Here is a 21,301-nt window from a genome sequence, read left to right on the forward strand (position 1 = left end):
GGAAATACAGGGAGTGAGAAGACAAAAAAAGAGGAAAGAGAAAAAAAGGAATGGATAGAGAGAGGGAGAGAGTGATAGGTAGGTACAAAGTCAGAAACAGTCAGATGGAGAGATGGGGGCAAGAGAGGGAAAGGGATAGAATGGGACATAAATCCAGAGCACGGTAGACAGAGAAAGAACATGCTCTTACTCCGAATACACTACGCCCCACAAACACACACACAAACACACACACACACACACACACACACACACACACACACACACACACACACACACACACACACACACACACACACACACACACACACACAGGGGGCCAGAGAAAGGAGCCCTCCAGCAAACACCACACACTCCAGAAACACACACTAGCTTGGAGGCCTGGCCTGCTAATGCTACCCCGACTCCCAGCTCTAGGGCTTCTAAAGAGGAGACCGTAAGGAAGGAGTCGGGTCAAATTACTGCCATTTTATGACATTTATGCCAACATATAACGATCTATTTAGATCATCACTTTTCTTATGTTCAACATATAATCCGTGGGATGATGAGATAATTTAGCAATTTTCTCAGTACGCTTTGTAAAATATCCCTCAAGAGGGTGTGTTGTGTTATTGTTGGGGCCAGTGGAGGCAATAAAGAAAACAGAATCAGAGGATACAGAGGATAATAACTGTTCAAAACTAAAAAAGAAAATTCTCAAAAACACAGATCGCTGAAGCCCCTTTCTTCTGACTCCTGGCACGAGGTCTTGATTGAAAGCGCTGGAGATGAAAATCATACATTTGCCAGCATGCAGAGCTTGTTAGATGTCCAGCCTTTTGTTGTGGCACAAAGGTGAAGTACCTTTTACCATCAATAGATGGCACTCTTTACTTTGAGGGAGACCCAGGGAGCACAAATCCACACTCTGGCAGCGTTGCGTTCCCCTTTATATTTAGAGAGGAATAAAACCTTATTGTTCTACCTTTGGTACATCTCTGGTATTGAGTGTGCATGCACATCCCGTGCCATGGACCAGTATATTTAGGTGGCCCCGCAGTGTGTGTGGGACAGAACTAAGGGATAATTTGCTTAGCAGGCGTATTAAGACATAATCCTTAAGAGTGAGTGTTCATGCTGCTCAACACTGCAGCTTTATTTTTATTTGTATTAAATGTCTTTTCTTTCACTTTTTGTCTCCTTTTGGAAGGTGGAGATAACTGTGTTTGAAAGTTGGGTGCCTTTAAGCTTGTTGACTTCTGATAATAATAGTCGGGGTTCGCTGCTTTGAGAAGGGACGTGTGTGTGTGTGTGTGTGTGTTTGTTTGTGTGAGAATAGAGAGAAAGATAGAGCGTGTGTGTGTGTGTGTGTGTGTGTGTGTGTGTGTGTGTGTGTGTGTTTGTGTTTGTGAGAGGTTCTGGTGGGAGATAGCTATGAAGCAGGGAATGCAGAAACTAATCCTAAAAAAGCCCCATGCTGGCCAATGATTAATTTATGGCATTGCAAAACCCAAACTGTTTAAATTGGGGCCGTAGGAAATTGAACAGCCAACTCGAATCGCTAAATATTTAACGATGCGCAAACAGTCTCTGCCAGCTCACCTCGCCACGTTACAGAACCTCAAGGTAAAACGTTGTTAGAAATCTAAATAATCAATGTGAGTGGAGTGAGAGAGATGGAGGAAAAATAAGCTTTTAAAAATTCATCTCTGGCCTAAAATCATTCAAAGCATCAATTCGACGCGAGGCTTTAGTGCTGTCCATCCACACACAGATGTGCAGAGTGATTCATCGGGAACAGGCTCACACACTGTGGCCATGGACTTCACAATACCATGCACACAGGCAAAGGTTAAGAGAGCTAGGAGAAACAGAATGGATTTTTTTTCTATCTTCTGCTAAACTTTGTCAGCCTGAAACGCTCTCACCTTGACAAAAAGCCAGTGTCAGATATCTCGAGAAGACAGAAGAAGAAGAAAAAAAGTATTTATATTTGTATTTACACCTAAAATGTAACAAACAAAATAGTTTCTCTAACAAAGCGCATCCACAACCATGTGGTCATCCAACACCAGAGCGTGGGCTGTGTTCAGCAGTCCTCTCCACCTGGGAGGTCATTCCTTTAAGGACGAGTGCCTTCTCCTCTGAACATCCCTCTTTCCTCAATGCCATGTTGCTCTAGATGCATGCAGTTGAACGGGGGTTAAAAAAAGCATCAAATAAAGTTTGGATTTGAGCCGCTCTTGATTCCAAGCCAGAGGCAGTCATTGCTCAGGCTCTATTTACAATCCCTTTGGCAGCCTTACAACTGCCCCTGGCTATAACACAGTGTACCTAATGTTCAAACTGGCAGGTAATCTTATGTCAAACATACTCCTTTGATATAAAATGATCAATAGATACTTGTAAAGAAGTAATTTCTCTGATGTTTTCTATCAAGATCTTTTTTTATTGTAAATATATATATATAATATATATATATAGTTTTTCCCTCAATGGGTGCTTCACACAAAAACACAGACACCAATTGTACAATAGCGAGCAATAAAGACAGCACAGAAATTGTGTGTTTAGACATTTCCGGTGTACAACAATTTTTCGATCAATACCCCATGTAACACAATTATCTGCAGTAATCTAGTTGTTGTGAGGGGGGAAAAAACCTGTGTTTGGACCACTCCTGGGTTTCAGATAGAAACGCACACTGATAACTCCATGCTTGAGATTTATACCACTGAGGTATGTCAAATATCTCCAGGCCTCAAACGACGTGTGGGAGTCTTGTGTTTCCACATGAAAGATGAAATTATAGATTGAAACAGCACAATGTTATAATCATGGCTCTGACATAAATAAAAAAAGAAAGAATTTAAAATATCATAATAAAAAAGTCGGATTTCTGTATTTGGTTCTGTAAGATGAAATAGCCCATCTGGATTCTGAAGGCGGGTCTTGTGGTAGTAGGGGTGGACGTTTGGCAGAGCCGAAGAGGAGAGGCTCGGTGAGAGGCTGTGGCTTTGCCGTTATTTTGCTGTCGGTCAGGCCAGAGCCAGAGACGGAGACAATTTCAGACTCTCGTCTGGTCCTTCTCGCTTCACAGGACACCGCCCACGCCCCGCACGGCCATCATCGCTCAGCCCACGCCCCGAAGTGCAGATTTTTCACCGCACCCACATTAGGCGGCCATTTGCATTTCAATGTTTCGTACTGTAGGAAGGGTGCGGCGAGCATTCCACAATTAGAATGCTATGTATCATCTGCCGAAGGCTCGGACATCTACTCGCCCCTGCGCCACTGATGCGCGCACCAACATCATCAATCTCTGTCCAGACAGCCAATCAGCACCCAGCCTTTCTGCAGCGCTAGGCATGGGACAGCGCATAAAGTTATACTCCATATAGCCCATAACGCATTTTTTCCAGAGAGTTTCCCCGTGCCACGATGGGCTTAATGGTTCAGAATAAACAGCTGTGATAACGGTGAACCGCAGCGTCGGCGGTTCATTCTTCATTTCGAAGACCACGCACACAGCCACACACAGGAGAAGGTGTCCATGCACACATTATGCACGCAGGAGAATGAGAGCATCACATGAGCCATACCGGACGTCTAATAAGTCGAGCGAATGTTAATTTCCACGTGTCTATAACGCATAAGCGCACCCTTCATGGGGCTAAATGTGTATAATGGCGTCATTCTGACCACTGCGTATATGAAATAGGGGACGTCACAAAGCCTGATGAGGGCTCTCTCAGCGTGAGCACCTGGCTCATTCACCACAAGGGGCTAGTGGCAATGCTGTTGGAGTGTCTGTATGGGCCACAGTGGCCTCTTAACCCCTCGCTGTTGAAATCTGTCAGGGTTTCTTTGATGACCCTTCTCTCTCTGTCCGTCTCTCTTTCTCTCTCTCTCTCTCTCTCTCTCTTGTGCTCTCGTTCAAGCTTGATTCGGTCCAGCTGCCTTCACACGGTTCAATCATCCACTTGAACTCTTCCCCGCTTTTCCTGGCGCATCTCTCCCTCTCTCTCTCTCTTTCTTCCTGCGTCTCCCTCTTTTCCACTCATTTCCCCCTCCTTCAACCGAAGAGAGATATTTTTCTAATGCAATCCATCACTTGGGGGGTGATCAACACCGACTGCTATCAGGCGCGGCCTTGCAGAATCTTTCTTACATTTTACATTTTAAATGTGCCCGGGAAAATCAATATGGCCGCGGCCATGTCGAAAGGGCTTTAAAGTTATGGAGGGTCGGCAGGGAATCTCATCAAGTGAAACTGTTTCTTTCACACCCCCTTGGAATGGATATGCAAAAGGCAAGCTGAGGCAAGTGGGTGATAACCGCATGCATGGCTGAGATGGAGCTGAAGTAACACCATAGAACGCAGCCAACGCCCCAGTACCACTGAAATAATAACAACAGAGACAGTGAAAAACAATACAGGGATACTACCCAGGATGGCTATATATATCATTTATAATGTATATATATAAAAACAAAACAAACTCAGCACCTGTGGTGCTAACTAACAAGACAACACCATTACAATGCTGAACAGAGATTCCAAAGGCTAAGGCATTCATCTCGTTGTTTCGGGCAACCTTTGGTCTATCTTCCACTTGGGCTTCAAAGAGTCTTTTTCGTTTACATTTATTTTCATGTATGCTTGCATAATGGTTGACTATTTGACATTTCTTGTGCGTGGATCAGACGTAATGAGCAGGCCAAGCTCTCAGTGGATATGTGTCTGTGTGTGTGTGTGTGTGTGTGTGTGTGTGTGTGTGTGTGTGTAAGGAGTGGACGGAGGGGGGTGGGAGGTGGGGGGGCTGCTTAGGTGGGTAACACTGCTCACAGTGGAATGAGATCATAACCGTCTAGCCATGGACAAAGGAGCGTGTGTGTGTGTGTGTGTGTGTGTGTGTGTGTGTGTGTGTAGGGGGGTAGGTGGCCAGTGATAATTAAAGCGCTCAGGATGGAGAGTCGTCTCTAGTCGAGGTGATCTCCCGGCGAGACTCAGGACGGACGAGTTAATTCTTAATGAGACATTCCACCGTGCGTGACAACAAGGCCCGAGCAGCAGCGCAACAAAGAACCTCTGAGTCAGCCGATGATGAGATCTCCATGGTAGGCCTGTGCCAGAGTGGCCTGATCATTACCACACACACACACACACACACACACACACACACACACATATTCTACATGCAAAAACATACACACATGCACACAGAAGTCAGACGAATATATATTTGTACACAGACACACACATACACAACCATTCTCACACACAAACACACACATGCACACACACACACAACCCTCACATGGCCATGTACCAGGAGCATCATTAAAGTGAGGAGAGGAGAACTCAGTGCATGGAGATGGGAGGAGGGAGGTGGAGGGGGACCACACTGACACACACAGGAAGCAGCATCCTCTCTTCCCCTCACAGAACACACACACAGACCCAGACACACACACACACCCTCACAGCACACAATGCTTTATCTCAACACCATTAAAACCTCTTGTTAGGGACCAGTCGATTACATGCATGTCTGTGTCTGTGTCTGTGTCTGTGTCTGTGTCTGTGTCTGTGTCTGTGTCTGTGTGTGTGTTCATGAGTCTGGGTGATGTGAATGCGTGTATGTGTAAGTGTGTGCCTATACAGGTGCATTTGTTACATGTTCACAGACAATTGTGTTTGAGGCGGCGGGTGTGCCTGTGTAAATATATGTGTATTTATGTCCTTATATATGTATGTGCTTTTTTAAGTGACCGGATAGCAATAGTCCAAGGCATGTTTGTAGCTCTCCATAGTGGGGTGTTGAGGGTATGTCTGCAGGCTTCTGAGGGGGTCCCAGAAGACCAGTGAGGACGCTGGGAGGGGGGTGCTCATCTGTGTCTGAGGGCCCCAGTATTCACACTTAATGGCCGACTCATACTAGCGCCTCAGCTGCAACAACAGTCCCGTCACTTCATCCCCTAAAAACACCTTGCATCAACACACACACACACACACACACACACACACACACACACACACACACACACACACACACCTCGTGTCTGAGAGGAGACAGACACCTTCCATCAACACGCACACACACCTCGTGTCTGAGAGGAGACACACCAATAAACAAAAAGATGGTGAAAGCCTAAAAGTAAAAAAAAAAATGGAGCTGCTGGTCAACCTCTGTCTCTCTGTCTCTCTCTCTGCCCCCAATTTGTCCTCTAACTCTGTGGAGAGGGTAGGACAGCCATCATGTGCTTTTACTGCAGCTGCTAACTACATCTATCAGGGGGCACGATGCAAATACCAAACCACCGGGGAAAGGAAAAAAAAAAGAATCTGTCCTTTATGAAATATTAATTTGGTCGAGGACTTGTGACGACCTGAAGGAGAATACCTTCCCTTATTGAGAGTGTGTGTGGGTGTATAAAGTGTGTGTGTGTATTTGTGGTGAGTATCTAGGGAGTGTGTGTGTGTGTGTGTGTGTGTGTGTGTGTGTCTATGCCATCTAGGGAGTGTGTGTGTCTGTCTATGCTAGTGGGTCTTGGGACTCCCCTCCCAGCACCCCACCCCCCACTCTGCGTCCAGTGAGTTGCGATCCCACCCCCCCGCCCCCAGCAGACATAATTACGGTGTTTTATTAGCATGGTGTTAATGAGGCGTGCCCTGGAGCCTCACGCCTCCCTAAGGTGCTGATCAGCCACGCCCCCTGTTGTGTGCTAATGCCTAAATAATTCAGCCGCGTGCCCCACCACATGCCACTCAAGCTCTCACTCACACACACACACACACACACGAGTGCTATTCACACACACACACACACACACACACACACACACACACACACACAAGTGCTATTCACACACACACTCACACACACACGAGTGTTATACTCACAGACACAAGTGCTACTCAAACTCACACACAAAGGCTCCAATATTAAACCATTCAGATTTACACCGGCTGTGGGAAGGTGCGAGATTCAGAGAAAAACTCTCCACTCAAGTGGTGTGTGTGTGTGTTGACAACATTTGTACCAAACATCAGCACATCAGGCTCATTAGGGTACAGAAGGAGAGTGAGTGTATGTGTGTGTTTAATCTGTGCAGAAACACATATACAACCCTATAACACAGGGAGGCTACTGATGCATGGCTACATACTGGAGACTTCATTGCATGAAAGGATTCACAGGGGAAGATTCAGGGCAAAAGGAGGAGACAAAGAGACAAAGAGACAGAACAGGAAGTAGGGACAAGGAGAGGGACAAGCCAATAGAAGCACTCAGACAAGCCAATCGAGGCCAGGGAAGGCACAGAGATAAAAAGACAGCTCGATAGGCAGATAGGGAGACAGATAGATGGTAAAATAGACAAATGCAATATACTCGTAGGAGAGGAAAAAGAGAGAGGAAAAGAGCTCACAGCTAAGCTAGAGTGACCGATGGGGTGATGATCAGTCAGGCTGAGACTTCAGGGAAAGAGCCTGGTATAAATCCCGCCTGTGCCTGTGCCTGTGCCCGTGCCTCTGCCCTAGCCCAAGTTCCTGCTGAGGGTAGGTGTAGACTCTATATGTCTGTGCCTGCAGCAGATCTACCCACCCTGCTGTAAACACCCTCGGCCCTTTGCCATAGACTCAGTGTTTCTGCTCCTTCCTACCCATACTCAGAGACTCTGTGGATGCTGATGTTCGTACCCATGCCCCTGTAGAGTCTGTGATCTTACCCATGCCCCTTTAGAGTCTGTGATCTTACCCATGCCCCTTTAGAGTCTGTGATCTTACCCATGCCCCTGTAGAGTCTGTGATCTTACCCATGCCGCTGTAGAGTCTGTGATCTTACCCATGCTCCTGTAAAGGCCCTGTGCTGTCTGTGATCTTACCCATGCTCCTGTAAATGCCCTGTGCTGTCTGTGATCTTACCCATGCCCCTGTAAAGGCCCTGTGCCTGCTGCAGCTGCTGGCTGAGGCGGCTGATGTGTGTGCTCAGTGCCTGCTTTTCCTGCTGCTGGCTGCACGTCTCCTGCTGGGCACTCTGCAGCTCTGCCCTCAGCCCCTCGGCCTCCTGGGACCCCGCAAGCACGGTCTCCTGGGCCTGCTGGAGGTCGACCTCCGCCTGCCGCAGCAGCTCGTCTCTCTGCTTGACGGCCTAGTCAGGGAAGAACAGGAGGAAGAAACTCGCACTGAAGACCCACAGCTGACACAACACCACAGAACAGAGGAGGTAGTGTCCAGTCAGGCTTATGACACACTGGGCCACTGACTTGGCAGACGCTTCTATCACAAGTGACGAACTGAAGAACAGCAATCAAGCTACCTACGTCAAGTTAGCAGGCCTGTTGAGCATGAAGACACACCAATCTACTGGGTGACTTTGAGGATAACAATGACGGGCAAAAAAAACATTTTCTTATCAGATATTACATATTAACAGTGCTGTCAATCAATAAAAAAAAGAATAAATGAATGAAATCACACAATTTTGTGATTAATCGCAATTAATCACTATTTTTTCTTCTGAAGACTGAAGCTTGTAAAGGATATTTTAATGTAAAAACGCGGAATTAGTATAGAATCAACACAAAAGACATATATTTAAAATCAAATCCTATTAGCATCATTTTAACTTTGAACATAAATTCTCTCCTGTCAATTACAGATTTCCAATAAAAAAATCAAGGCCATCGAAATTGACTGTTGTGTTGTAAGTAAACTGTGAAGGGACTTTTATTTTGAAACGGTGACTGAGAAGAAGAGGCAGCGAAACAGAGAAGCAGAGAGACAGATATTTGGGGAGGGAGATGCTTTGGAGGGAGCTAGCCAAAAGGTCAGCTAGAACGGTAGTTAGAACGTGGTGTGCAGCCCGTTGGGTTAGTCGTAAATTGAAGTGCTCAACAAACTTGGAGGCTTGTGAATTCAACTAAGCTCTGTGTCGGGTGTACGATGGATGCCGCCAGATATTTTAACCATTACATATGCACTAACAGAAACAATAACAAAACCCAGGCAGCTGTGTTAATTTTGCCAGCAAAAATATTTAGAAGTTAATTGTCACTGCTATATATATCAAGCACTGACAACTGTCTTTGTTTCATTTTGACCCTAATGATTCCTACCGGTAAAGAGTTGCCCAGAGTATTGCCAGCCTGAGTCTAACCCTTTATTTCTCCACCCGTGCAGTGAGCCTTTACATTTCCTTCACTAAGCCTTTGAGACTTAACAAAACCAGAACGAGACCAGATGGTTGACATACTGTTGAAATACTGGACCGATCTTCTGGTCTCTGAAGCAGGACAGCTGAACTCTTTAATGCTGTGGACACAGGCGAATCCATGAAGTCCATTACATACAAACCCATGGTAATATCTATAGATGCCATGTCAAGAGCAACTTCATCACAGAGCAATAGCATACTAATAAACAGCAGTGTGAAATCTGGTTTAGTTGGGTTCAGCCCCATCTATATTTAGAATCCCCATCTCAATGTACACACTCAGTCCCAAATGGACTCTGATGATGTTGAACATAGCTCATCACCTCCTGGAACACTACCTCTGTAAACTACTCGTCTTCAAATCATCATCATCATCAACATCATCAACATCATTATCGCTCGGCAGTTGTGATTCCATTCTCACGTGATTGCGTGTTGTTGCTTCTTCCATTAGAAGTGAGCATGTATAATGTATAGCGTTTTTTAAGTGTGTCTTAATGCATTCCCCATTATTAAAACATCCTTTAATAAACGCCAATGAGCTACAATGACCTGACAGCGTGGTGGGCCCATTAGGGAGCCGCCCTCGTGTAAAACAAATGTTGCACGCCATCACGCGCGGGGGTTACATTGTGTAAGATCACAGTCGTGCCGCCGCTTCAGGTGCCCGCCGGCGAAGGCGAGTGATTGGCTGCCCGCGCTTGGCACAGTGCCACCCCAGGCCCGACCGCTTTATCATGCACCATCATGGCTCCCATTCATTTGAATATTTAGTGCCCCCCTTCATGTTTTAATTGGAGTCAATTGCGTTCGCGTGGCATGCTTTTCTTCAGCATTAATCCTGGGCTAATTTGTTTCTGTCAGTCTAATGGGAAGTGGGGGCGGGCGGGCGAGGAGGGGGGGGTTATAGGGGAATCGCACCCTTTGAAAAGACCAGAGTATTCTTAACGAAAGCCCTTTTAAGATTCACCCCGCCCTGAGAGAGGTGGACCAAAGTTCCCTCAGACGAGACAGGTGACAAGGGCCTACAGAGAAAGGTGAGCGTCCTTGCCTTGTTGTCCCATCTGACAAGCAAAACAAACACTTAGTGAGGCAAACATGATCAGAGATTAAGGGAGAGTGTAAGTCATTCTACCACACACTACAGGGCAAATGAGGAGGAGAACTAAATAGGCCAGGTGAAGATTGCCTCAAAGGAAAAATGTGCATATCTGCCGTTATGCAAGAGTGTTTCAGGGCTGCCAGTAGGCTGCCAATTTGACATAAGCAGAGGCTTGCATATTCCCCTGTGTGAAATCATTGATTTGGAAGTATTCACAGATTCCTGTCTGACAATGTGGGAAACGGAGAGAGATGCATTTTCTAAAGACAGGGCTCAGCTGAAACTCATTTAAAGCGTTGACCCTTTCAAAGCCTGCTGGCAATGGTCGATCGCCAAATTCACACAGATGGTAGGTGTCCAAAATCCATTAATGTCAAACACAATGTTTGTCTTCTAAACTTTGAGGAGAAAAATGCATCTTTCTTTTTTGCAAAAAAAAAGAACTTGCATAGTTATGATACGGAATAGTTTTCCACACAGTCTAAAATCAATAACCGCTGACACACAGGCCCTTTAATGTCCGGCACCCTAAATGTTCTGATTGCCAAGGTCTCCTCAGGTCATATCAAATCTAATCAATCAACATTTATTATCAAAGCATCCAACAACAGACTTATAAGACTTTCAACCTCCTCACAGAGGCCTTGATACTAAATCCCTCTGAGAGCAAACTGACTCTGACAAAGGCAAGGGTGAAGTCTTGCTTATAAAACTAGAGGCCATCATCAGAACCCATGTCTGCAGGGGGTAGGGCTGGGCGATATGATGAGGTAGGGCTGGGCGATACTGTAGGGGAAAGCATGAAAGTCACTTCAGCCCCAAAGCATAATGTTTCCACCTCCATGCTTGACGGTGGGGATGGTGTCATATTCAGCATTCTTCCCCCTCCAAACGCGGTAAGTCGAGTTGATGCCAAAGAGCTTGATTTTGGTCTCATCTGACCACATCCTGTCTCCCAATCCTCCTTAGACTCATTCAAGTGTTCATTGGCAAACTTCAGACGGCCCTGTACATGTGCTTCCTTGAGCAGGGGGACCTTGCGAGTGCTGCAGTACTTCAAACCATTACGGTGTAGTGTGTTGCCAATGGTTTTCTTGGTGACTGTGGTCCCAGCTGCCTTGAGATCATTCACAAGCTCCCCCTGTGTAGTTCTGGGGTTATTCTGCACCTTTCGGATGATCACCGATACCGCACGAGGGGATATCTTGCATGGAGCCCCAGACCTAGAGCGATTGACAGTTGTTTGGTGTTGCTTCCATTTACGAATAATCGCATAAGCTGCTTGCAGATGGTTTTGTAACCCATTCCAGCCTTGTGCAGGTCTACAATCTTATCTCTGACGTCCTTGGTCAACTCTTTGGTCTTACCCATGGTGGTGAGGTTGAAGGTGTGAAGTATGATTCTTTGGACAGGTTTCTTTTATACACGTCACTAGTTGAGATCAGGTGTACCTTGTAAGGCCTAATGAGGACTAATCTGTGTGCTTCTTGGGCACATAACTGGTCATTGGGAGCCAGAATTCTTGCTGTTTGCTTGGGGGTTCAAATACTTATTTTCTGCATCAAATACAAATAAAGTCATAAATGTTATAAAATGCAGTTTTCTGGATTTGTTTGTTGATATTCTATTTCTCACTGTTAAAATACACCTACCATTACAATTATAGATCACACATTTCTTTGCAAGTGGCCAAACTTGCGAAATCGGCAGGGGTTCAAATACTTATTTTCCCCACTGTATATGGGGAATATGACTAACTAGCTAACTAGCTAACAAGACGACTCAACTGTTTCCCGTGGCCACTCTCACCTGGTCTTTATGTGTGCTTGTGTTGCGGGCGAGGGAGAGCTCCTGCTGGAGTTCCAGGGTCTCCTGCTGCAGCTGGCTGAGAGCGGCTCTGCGCTCCCTCTGAGCAGAAGCCAGTTCCAGCTGCAGAGACTGCACCGCCCGCTCCAGCTCCTGCCTCTCCTGGGCCCTGTGGTGGAGCTCAGCTCTCAGGCCCTGGGCCTCCTCGTGCAGCTGCGCCAGGAGGTTGTCGTTCTCCACACTCCTCTGGGCATGCTCCTCATACTGGTGCCTCAGCAAGGTCACTTCCTGTCGAGAGTGCCGGTGATAAAGCAAAGAATGATGGGATATGGAAACGCTTTGGTGGAGTTCCCACAAGGCATCAAAGTGCTTATCCCACACAGTGGATATTCACTATCACTTTCTCTCTGTCAGTTATGAGTAAAACTATGAAAACTAACCCTAAACTGATGAGAAAACGTAACTAAAACACACTGATTAAGAAGATACCTTCTGGTAGAGATCTCGCTGCCTCCTCTGAGCCTCGTAGTGATCATTGGGGTGGCTGTGACTGAGCAGGTAGGTGGTGATATCAGACTGTAGCTGAAGGCATTTTTTCTCATAGTCGACAATCTGTACAAGAACATACATCAAGACCTTATTTGGAAAACGGCATGCATCGCTGGTTGCAAATTAACATGCCTTCATGGTGCCAGAAAAACAAAGTTTTCAGCTGAAGTTCAAGATAAAGTCAAGGTTACCACACAACACATATACGTATAACGCGCATTAGAGGCATTAGTAGTCTTTCAGTATGACAGAGGCAGAGAAACCCCCACAGATGCAGCAGCATGCAGACAGACAGATATAAAAAAGAACATTTGCCGATGGTTTCAAACTTACTGGAGCATTAGAAACACACTTCTCTGAAAGAGCAAGAAAATCAAACTCATTACCGGACGTAATAAAGTATAAAATACAGTCATTCTTCAAATCGGTAACTCTTTTATAACGCACAAATTAAATTTGATTTGATTAAAATTACATTCCGCCAGCCTGACCTTGTAGGCAGCAGTTAAGTTCATACAAATTAAATTTCTCTGCAATAAAGATGATTCATTTGTTGCCAGACATGGTAAATATCCTGGGAAAGAGGCGAAAGCAAAGTGACATGGGCACGGCTTCATTCGTCTCGACCCCGGGACTGTGTACACAGCACAGACACCAACCCACAGACAGCAATAAATCACTGCATACATACTAAATTACCAGTCGGACGTGATTAAGACAGAATATGGGATTACTGGAAATTAACATTTTTGGGGGGAAAAAAGAGGTAGATGCTTTCAGTGCTTTAGAGTCTACTCTGTCAATAATTGTTTGATTTACTGGTCGTACAAAAAATAAATGAAACGAAAGCCCATTTTTTAAAAATGTACATTTCAACTGGTAAACCAGTAAGTCTGCTGGATTTCTCTAAGGGATTGCTGTAAGTGAGTTAGATATGGCAAGAACAGGCAAGTCGAGGCACACAACGAACCTTCGCCTGTCTGTCGTCCAGGTCTGCGTGGAGCTTCACGACGGTGCGGTCGCGATCGGAGGCATGCTCCCTGCTGGCGGTCAGCATGTCCAGGGCAGCCTGGAGCTCCTCGGTGAGGTGGTCGATGGCCTCCTCTGCGTTCTCCACCTGCCGTCGTTTCTCCTCGCCCCGTGCCTCCAGGCTGCTGTTCTCCTCTCTCAGTCCGCTGATGACTTCCTGCGCCTCAAGGACCTTCCGTTTAAACACACGATACCAGAGAGCCATGTGTCACACAGGCACAGAAAATCAACTGAAACATACCAACACACTTGTGAGTCCAGTAAGAGATTAACATGCATCTACATGCATGAGATACAGTGAATGTATCTGAGCAAGTTGAAGAGTGTTTCTACATGTTTGCGTTGGGGAGATGCGTGGTCTGCTTGCTGTTACCTGTTTCCTAGAGTAACACATTTCCTCCTCAGAGGCCTGCAGCTGCTCCTGGAGCTGCTGGACCTTCTCCATGGCAACCGTGTACTTCTGCCTCAAGATGGCCGCTGTGGCCTCCTGGTTCAGGGTGTCGGCCATGAAGCCCTCCAGCCTCTGCTGCAAACCCTCGTGCTGTTGTCTCAGAGAGGTCAGATCACCCTTTAGGGTCCTCACCCGCTCCTCTTCCTCCTTCACCTGTTGGAACACACACACACACACACAGACACACAGACACACACACACACACCATGACTTTGCTTTTGTCTAATAAAGCAACACCACACTGCTCACAGCAGGTTTTCCCATATTTGGGTCATTTGGAAGACTTAGAGCACAAAAGGGATAAAGCAGGGAAGGTAAGAATAATGACACGTCCCGTGAATAAACCCTGAAAGCGTGAAATGCTATGAAATGCGGTTAGCGAGAGACTCTTTAAAGAGCCAACATACCAAGGGAACTTAATGAAAGCAAATGGGAAAATGTGATTAACCCAAAGTTTACTACAAAAGATTCCCAGTGAGGGGAAACTATTTTCTTTAAACTGCAGGGCCACTCCCCGGCTTAAACTCAAGAGTGATGAGCCAACCCTGGAGTCTGTGGTTGCGGGGCAAATTGGTGAGAAGCAGTGGTTGGTTTGAATTAAAATGAAAAGTGCAACTTGGCATTTTTTTGTGTGTTGTTATCCATGCTTGAGCGCAGAAGTGATGTTTTCATTTTCACGATTTACAGTCAAGGCCTTTATTTTTTTTTCTCTTGTGAATTCAATAGGCGCAGGAAACATCAACATTTCAATTTAACAACACGTTTCACCTTCCAAGCTTCATATCGTTTGATGAAAGAAGTGGATTTACTGTATAAACACAGAAGAGTCTTAAGAATCTAAAAGCATCAAGGCACAAGATGAATCCGGAAAAAAAAGCACAGCCTTCACTTTTGAACTGCCAGAAGAAGAGCACAGTTCTGTCTTACTCTAAGACACTGGATGGCGGGGGATTTCTAAATCCTCTTTGCAAAAGGAGGGAAGATAATAAATAGAAGAAAAAGAAACCTCTGGAATGTAAACCATAGCTAAAAACAGTGTTGACCACTATAGTAAAAGCCAGCAGTCTGCCAGTCTAGGCCCACTGGTCTCTGGCCTCACTGAGACACACTGTGCACTAGTGGGGAACAGGGAGTCAATGAGTTTTCCAGAAATTTCTATTGGCACAACTTACAACTAACCTGTCCATAAACCTGATTCAAACTGGTCAAGGTAAATTTGGTTTTGAGAGATTTTTGCTTGGCTAGTTTCTGAGGTCCACTTGCAACATCCAGATAATCTGTGAATTGGGATATAGCCTGTTCTCCCTGACAGTGGCTTCTTTCCATTTAAATATTTTTAAGCTTAATAATGGATATGAACTCACACACACTGATCATTTTTCCATCCTTGCATTCCTGTAAGCCACTTTTGTGACCCTTCCTTTGACAGAAAGTAAAGACACTGACAGTGACACGTAGGACGAGAGCTGTTGGACGCACACGCACACACACACCCACACCCAAACACACACCGACACCCAAACTCAAAAGTCCACTCCATGGCAAATGGAATCATCAGGATCAAACTGTAATATGACTCTGATGTTTTTCACATTCCAGCAAGTTTCTGCGGACACTCTGTTCTATCGAAGGGGCAACAAAACTGACCTACTGATATTCTTCTGAGTCAATCTGATAACACGCCTTTGATTCAGAAATGACAGTGAGAGACCGTAATACCTTTGATGTGCTTCTCCTCTGGCTTTGTCAAAGACCTTATGTACCCTTTCCTCTGTCCCACTAACTTAAAAAAAAGAAACAGGACCCTTCCAAAAAAAAGGAACTGGAAAGAAAAAAAAAAGGTTAAATTAATTATCCTTTTATATCGCGCTATTTTTGCATCTATCACATGCTGTGTAGCACAATAACTTAATGACTCCATTCTGTAGCCCAAAGGAGAGCCATTGTCTTGTTCGGACCAATCCCGATCGTGCCAACTGCGTTCAGCTCTGGAAACTTTGAAAATCAATTAAGCACTTAGTGTTCCCAATACACCAATTAGGCGCACACAATGTGCCGGTTTAAAACCTGAGAGTGTGCCCAAGCTCTGTTTCACTAAATGAACGGCGAGTGACGCCCTCAAAATAATCCTTCTCACAAGGCCTGGCACAAAACCCATTTAAAATCACCAATTAAAAGTGATTTCTGTCCCTACCCCACGTCCCTGTCATTGCACACTACATCACTATACTGCTGGATCACCAGATAAGCCTCATCAGGCCTTACCTGGGTGAAGAATGGGGTCACTGGGAGATATATATACGGTGCAATTGTTTACATTTATTCATTTTACTGACATTTTATCCAGAGCACCATAAAGTACAGTTGTATCACTATGTGTGCACCCTGAATATGGAACCCATGGTCTTGTTGTTATTTAACATGTCACTCCACCAGGTAAGCCACAGAAGCCCACAGGTGTGTATTAGATTAGATGGTGGTGGTGGTGGTAGTGCACCTTGTCTTGGGCGTGCTGCAGCTGTGTCTGGGCCTGGTTGGCCTGGCTCTTGAGCTTCTTGAGGGCGTGCCGTTGCTGGCTGGCCTGGGCGGAGGTCTCCCGGAGCTGGGAGCGCGTCTCGTCCAACTGGCCCTGAAGCAGGGAGGACTTCTGGCTCCAGCGCTGCTCGTCAGCACAGTGGGTCTGCTTCAGGGCCTCCAGCTCAGAGCGCACAGCCGACAGGAACTCAGCCTGGCTATTCAGCTAGACAGAGAGAGAGAGAGAGAGAGAGAGAGAGAGAGAGAGACAGACAGACAGACAGAGAGAGAGAGAGAGAGAGAGAGAGAGAGAGAGAGAGACAGAGAGAGAGACATTAACTATAATTACATTACAACTTTAATTTTATATACAGCCAATGATCAGAAATGTATAAGAAAACTAGGTTTGAAAGACTTTTTAGTGTAGATCCTTGCTTTTGTATGTAATTCTCAGATTCAAATGTTTTTATTCAAAGAAAGAAAACTTTACCCTAGATGCATATATTGTTTAATTTGTCCTTTCTATAATGTCTGTCTGTCCACACATTTTATAAAGCTCTCTAGTATTTGGGGTTCAGCCTAGAAGCAGCCGTCTTTGTCTGTATATGCAGTGAAAGCAGCTGGAATGGTTATGTAGAGAGGGAGAGAGAGAGAGAGAGAAAGGGAATGATAGGGATGTGGGATTTGTTAAGGCTTTAGCATTTCTTTACTTAAGGTTTTTAGGGTGTGGATTTCAATGTGAAATAACTATGTACGCTTGTGTGTAACTGTGTGTTTGGGACTATGGTGTGTGTTTGTGTGTGTGTGTGTATGTGTGAGAGTTTGTGTGTGTGTGTGTGTGTGTGTGTACCTGGAGTTGAGTGTTGTGTAGATGTGCGTGTGTTCTCTGCTTCTCCTGTTGTTCCTGCTGCAGGCGTAGGTGGGCTTGGCGACAGCTTTGCTCCGCCTCTCCGAGCTGCTCACGCTGCCTGTTCATGACCTCATTAAGCCTGCTGACCTCTGCCTCTAGAGCCACCAGCTTTACACACACACACACACACACACACACACACACACACACACACACACACACACACACACACACACACACACACACACCCACACAGTATGTAAATAAACTCATGCACACACACAGATACGGGCATACCAATGCAGCCAAAGACAAGCCTCCCTTACACCTGGAGGAAGTGGTTAACAAAAATTGCGGCGCACATTATCTGATGAGGCCTTGCCTTCTTCTTCCTGGGGTCAACATATGTAGTTCTCCCTTTATATGCAGATAAATGGAAAACATTTGCAGTCACACTTGTGTTTAATGTCATAGACCACCTACTCACAAAGTATATACAAAGTATCCTAGGTCCATTTAGACTGGGCAGTGTAGCGCTATCCGATCAAGAGCCAGTCTCTGAATATATGCACACACCCACACACACACTCTCATAAACAGACACAAACAAATACATCATACACGTACAAAAATATACATCACCAGACCGTTGTGCATACAAAGACATGGATACACATTCTTGCAATCAAATACCCACTCTACAGAGAGGCATCTACACAGACATGCACACACAGACCACAAACAAACACATACACGCACACACACACATGGGGTCACACACACACACACACACACACACACACACACACACACACACACACACACACACACACACACACACACACACACACACTGACGTCAGTGTCATCCGTATTCATGACCCTGCTAAATATTGAAAATTATTCTGCATCTCTCCAAACAGGCGGCTCATGCGTTATTCATGAGGGGGTAAACAGATGGGTGGCAGCTGCTCCACTACAGGAGCAGGCAGGACACGCGCCTCCTCCTGAGACACACAGACACACACACACCCGTACACACACACGTATACACAAACACACACACATACACACAGACACACACACACACACAAATATACTCACAAACACACACAGACGCTGGCACAAACACGCCCGTTTTGACACACTGACAAACACACTCACTCACCCAACTCTCTCATTCAGTTGCCCAACTCTCTCATTCACTCACTGTCTCCCCCTCACATGCTTGTCCACTCTTGCTTTCTGGCTTCCTCACACACCATCGCCATTTTACCATTTCATTCATTCATTCATTTCTCTCTCTCTCTCTCTCTCTCTCTCTCTCAATCCCTCTCACTATCTCTCTCTCTATCCCTCACCGTCCCTCTCTCACTCCCTCCCTACACTGTCTTGCTGTCTCACATACTCTCCATGTCTCACCTCCTCTTGTGTTCCTTGATGTCTTTCCTCGATGGCTCTTAAATCTGTCTTCATGTGCAGAGTCACCTGATCTCGACAGCTCACCTGCACAAAGAAACACACACACACACGATGCAAACTAGTAGCGTGAGGCTAAATGCAACAAAAACTCTGAACATTTACTGGAGTATCTGTTTTGCTTTTATTTGTGAGGCCTTCTGTAGCATGCTGGTCACATGCACCTAGTCTTGGGCCCTGCAGTGCTGGAGTTCTTCCTCGGGTTGAGCAGTGCGGTAGCAGGTTGTGTTTTCTACCTCAGGTTGAGCAGTGCGCTAGCAGGTTGTGTTTTTCTACCTCAGGTTGAGCAGTGCGGTAGCAGGTTGTGTTTTTCTACCTCAGGTTGAGCAGTGCGGTAGCAGGCTGTGTTTCCTACCGTGTTTGTATTATGTCCTACCTCGTGTTGGGCGGTGTGGTGTTTCTCGGTGATGAGGACCAGCTCCAGCTCCAGCCGGCTCTTCTCCGCACTCAGGCTGGTGAGGTCCCGTGAGCGCTGCTGTAACTGGGCCATCAGCTCTGCCGTGTCCTCCTCCAGTCTCTGGATGGTGGCCTCATGCTGGACGGGGCAGGAGCAGGACATTTGTGTCTGAAGTCACTCAATGTGATCGTGAAGTTTAACACACATTCACAGACATTTATATTCATTCGTTTAGCAGATGCTTTTGTCCAAACAACTTACAGAACGTTCAGATCAGATTTATGTCCAACACTAAAACGTTGAAACGCCTTAAAGTGTTTGTTGTTGTTGTTCCACTATGTTTGTTTTGGTGTCTCCAGCACAAATTTTTGCCAGTGTCATGGCAACTGTATGTCATTGTTTTCTGAAACCCTCAGTTTTCTGTGTCCACTCTACAACTCAATCCCATTTACACACATCAGAGAGCTTTTTCGGAAAGTAGCATTTTCGGTGTCGGAAAACGCTGTTTTAGTGTGGATGGAAGGGCTTAAATGGACAAATAATTATGTGTTTTAAAATTTGCCCCGTGTGGACAGGGCCTGAGTTTTGTCACATTCATCTTGCACATTGTGCCAGCAGAACACTAGGAGCTACACAGGGGCACCAGAAAAGCTTTAAAGAAATAAAACTGTTGTGTTTATTCTAATTACAAATTCAATTAAAAAATACATCTGAAATCAATCTATATGACCTGAAAGATGTCAAACAAGGTCTAAGATATAAAAACAAGACGATGTTTTTTTGTGCTTCTACCTCATTTTTATAATCTGAGAGCTGTTTTTTAAATTCCTCCAGCTCCTTCTGCAGTGTGTTGAGCTTGTTGTCTTTGCGTTGTATCTGAAAGCAAACAAACAAACACAGCCCAATGTGGATGAGAGATGTCAGCTTACACACACACACACACACACATGCAGAGAGAGCACAATAACGCAAAAAAATCAAGTTGAATGACTCATCTCAATGAGAAAACAATCATTCATTCCAGGCATAACACTTTTCCCGTCATATTCAACCTTTCGAAATAATTAAGGCCAGAATGAAAAACACATTATTGAGTTACCCCAGATATGCTCAGCCTTGTGCCTGGCAATAGAGTGGTGGGTGTGTGTACTGCATGTGTTATTATGCCTGGTCTGAACACTGAGCATCTCTCCTTTTGTTTGCGTGTGTGTGTGTGTGTATGTGTGTGTGTGTGTGTGTGTGTGTGTGTGTGTGTGTGTGTGTATGTGTTTTTTTAAGGGCGCATTGTCTAATCAGCCTCTTTATATTCCGAGAGTTCATCTCGACTTTCAATAACATCTTCAATCTTCTGCTTTGGCGAACGCGAGTCAGTTTCTTTTAATGAGATATTAGTTTCAATCAGCGCACGCGGAGGGGAATGAAGCGCTTGGAGAGATCTCAGCGCGACCTGCACCCTTCGCTCTCCGCAACCATCACCAAGCCTCTTATTTCCCTCTGCTTTGAAAACACAGAAAAATGTATCTCACCCCCCCATCCCACTCCACACACACACACACACACACACACACACATACACATTCAGCATATTGAGTGTCTTATGGAAAGTGAAAGGTCGTTTGTAACTGTCCACAGGATTGATGGAGTTAAGATAGCTCCTTGACCTTCACCCTCAGCCCATGAGGAACAGTCTCAGATGACGGCGCAGAAGGCAACTTGGCACCAGATTCCTCCTCGGCTCGTCCAGCGGCCGCCTCCGACGCTGACGAGATGGCGGGAGGCCTGACTGCCACACTGACACGCATCAGGATTTCATTATCGGCATCGGTGCCGTTCCTTTCATTAAAACACACTGTCCACCTGCACCACTCGTTAATATCTGCCATTTGCAATAATTCCAGCATTTCTGGCCCCTTCCGTCGATC

At 45.7% G+C, this 21,301-nt stretch overlaps 1 protein-coding gene across 4 annotated transcripts in view; it reads right to left on the reverse strand.

Annotated features, from left to right (window-relative positions):
* LOC105890081 (trichohyalin-like) overlaps positions 1–21,301 on the reverse strand; it is a 125,515-nt gene that overhangs the window by 47,610 nt on the left and 56,604 nt on the right. For all 4 annotated transcript variants that reach the window (XM_031583512.1, XM_031583513.1, XM_031583514.1 and 1 more), the window contains 10 exons: positions 20,172–20,255; positions 19,359–19,517; positions 18,926–19,009; positions 17,505–17,672; positions 16,638–16,880; positions 14,063–14,293; positions 13,631–13,861; positions 12,601–12,723; positions 12,115–12,399; positions 7,913–8,138 (listed from right to left, as the gene is read on the reverse strand). In XM_031583512.1, coding sequence (XP_031439372.1) covers positions 7,913–8,138; positions 12,115–12,399; positions 12,601–12,723; positions 13,631–13,861; positions 14,063–14,293; positions 16,638–16,880; positions 17,505–17,672; positions 18,926–19,009; positions 19,359–19,517; positions 20,172–20,255 — 1,834 coding nt within the window. The remainder of the gene's footprint in view (positions 1–7,912; positions 8,139–12,114; positions 12,400–12,600; positions 12,724–13,630; positions 13,862–14,062; positions 14,294–16,637; positions 16,881–17,504; positions 17,673–18,925; positions 19,010–19,358; positions 19,518–20,171; positions 20,256–21,301) is intronic.

This window comes from Clupea harengus, chromosome 17 (assembly GCF_900700415.2).
Source record: "Clupea harengus chromosome 17, Ch_v2.0.2, whole genome shotgun sequence".
In the NCBI taxonomy this organism is placed as follows: domain Eukaryota; kingdom Metazoa; phylum Chordata; class Actinopteri; order Clupeiformes; family Clupeidae; genus Clupea; species Clupea harengus.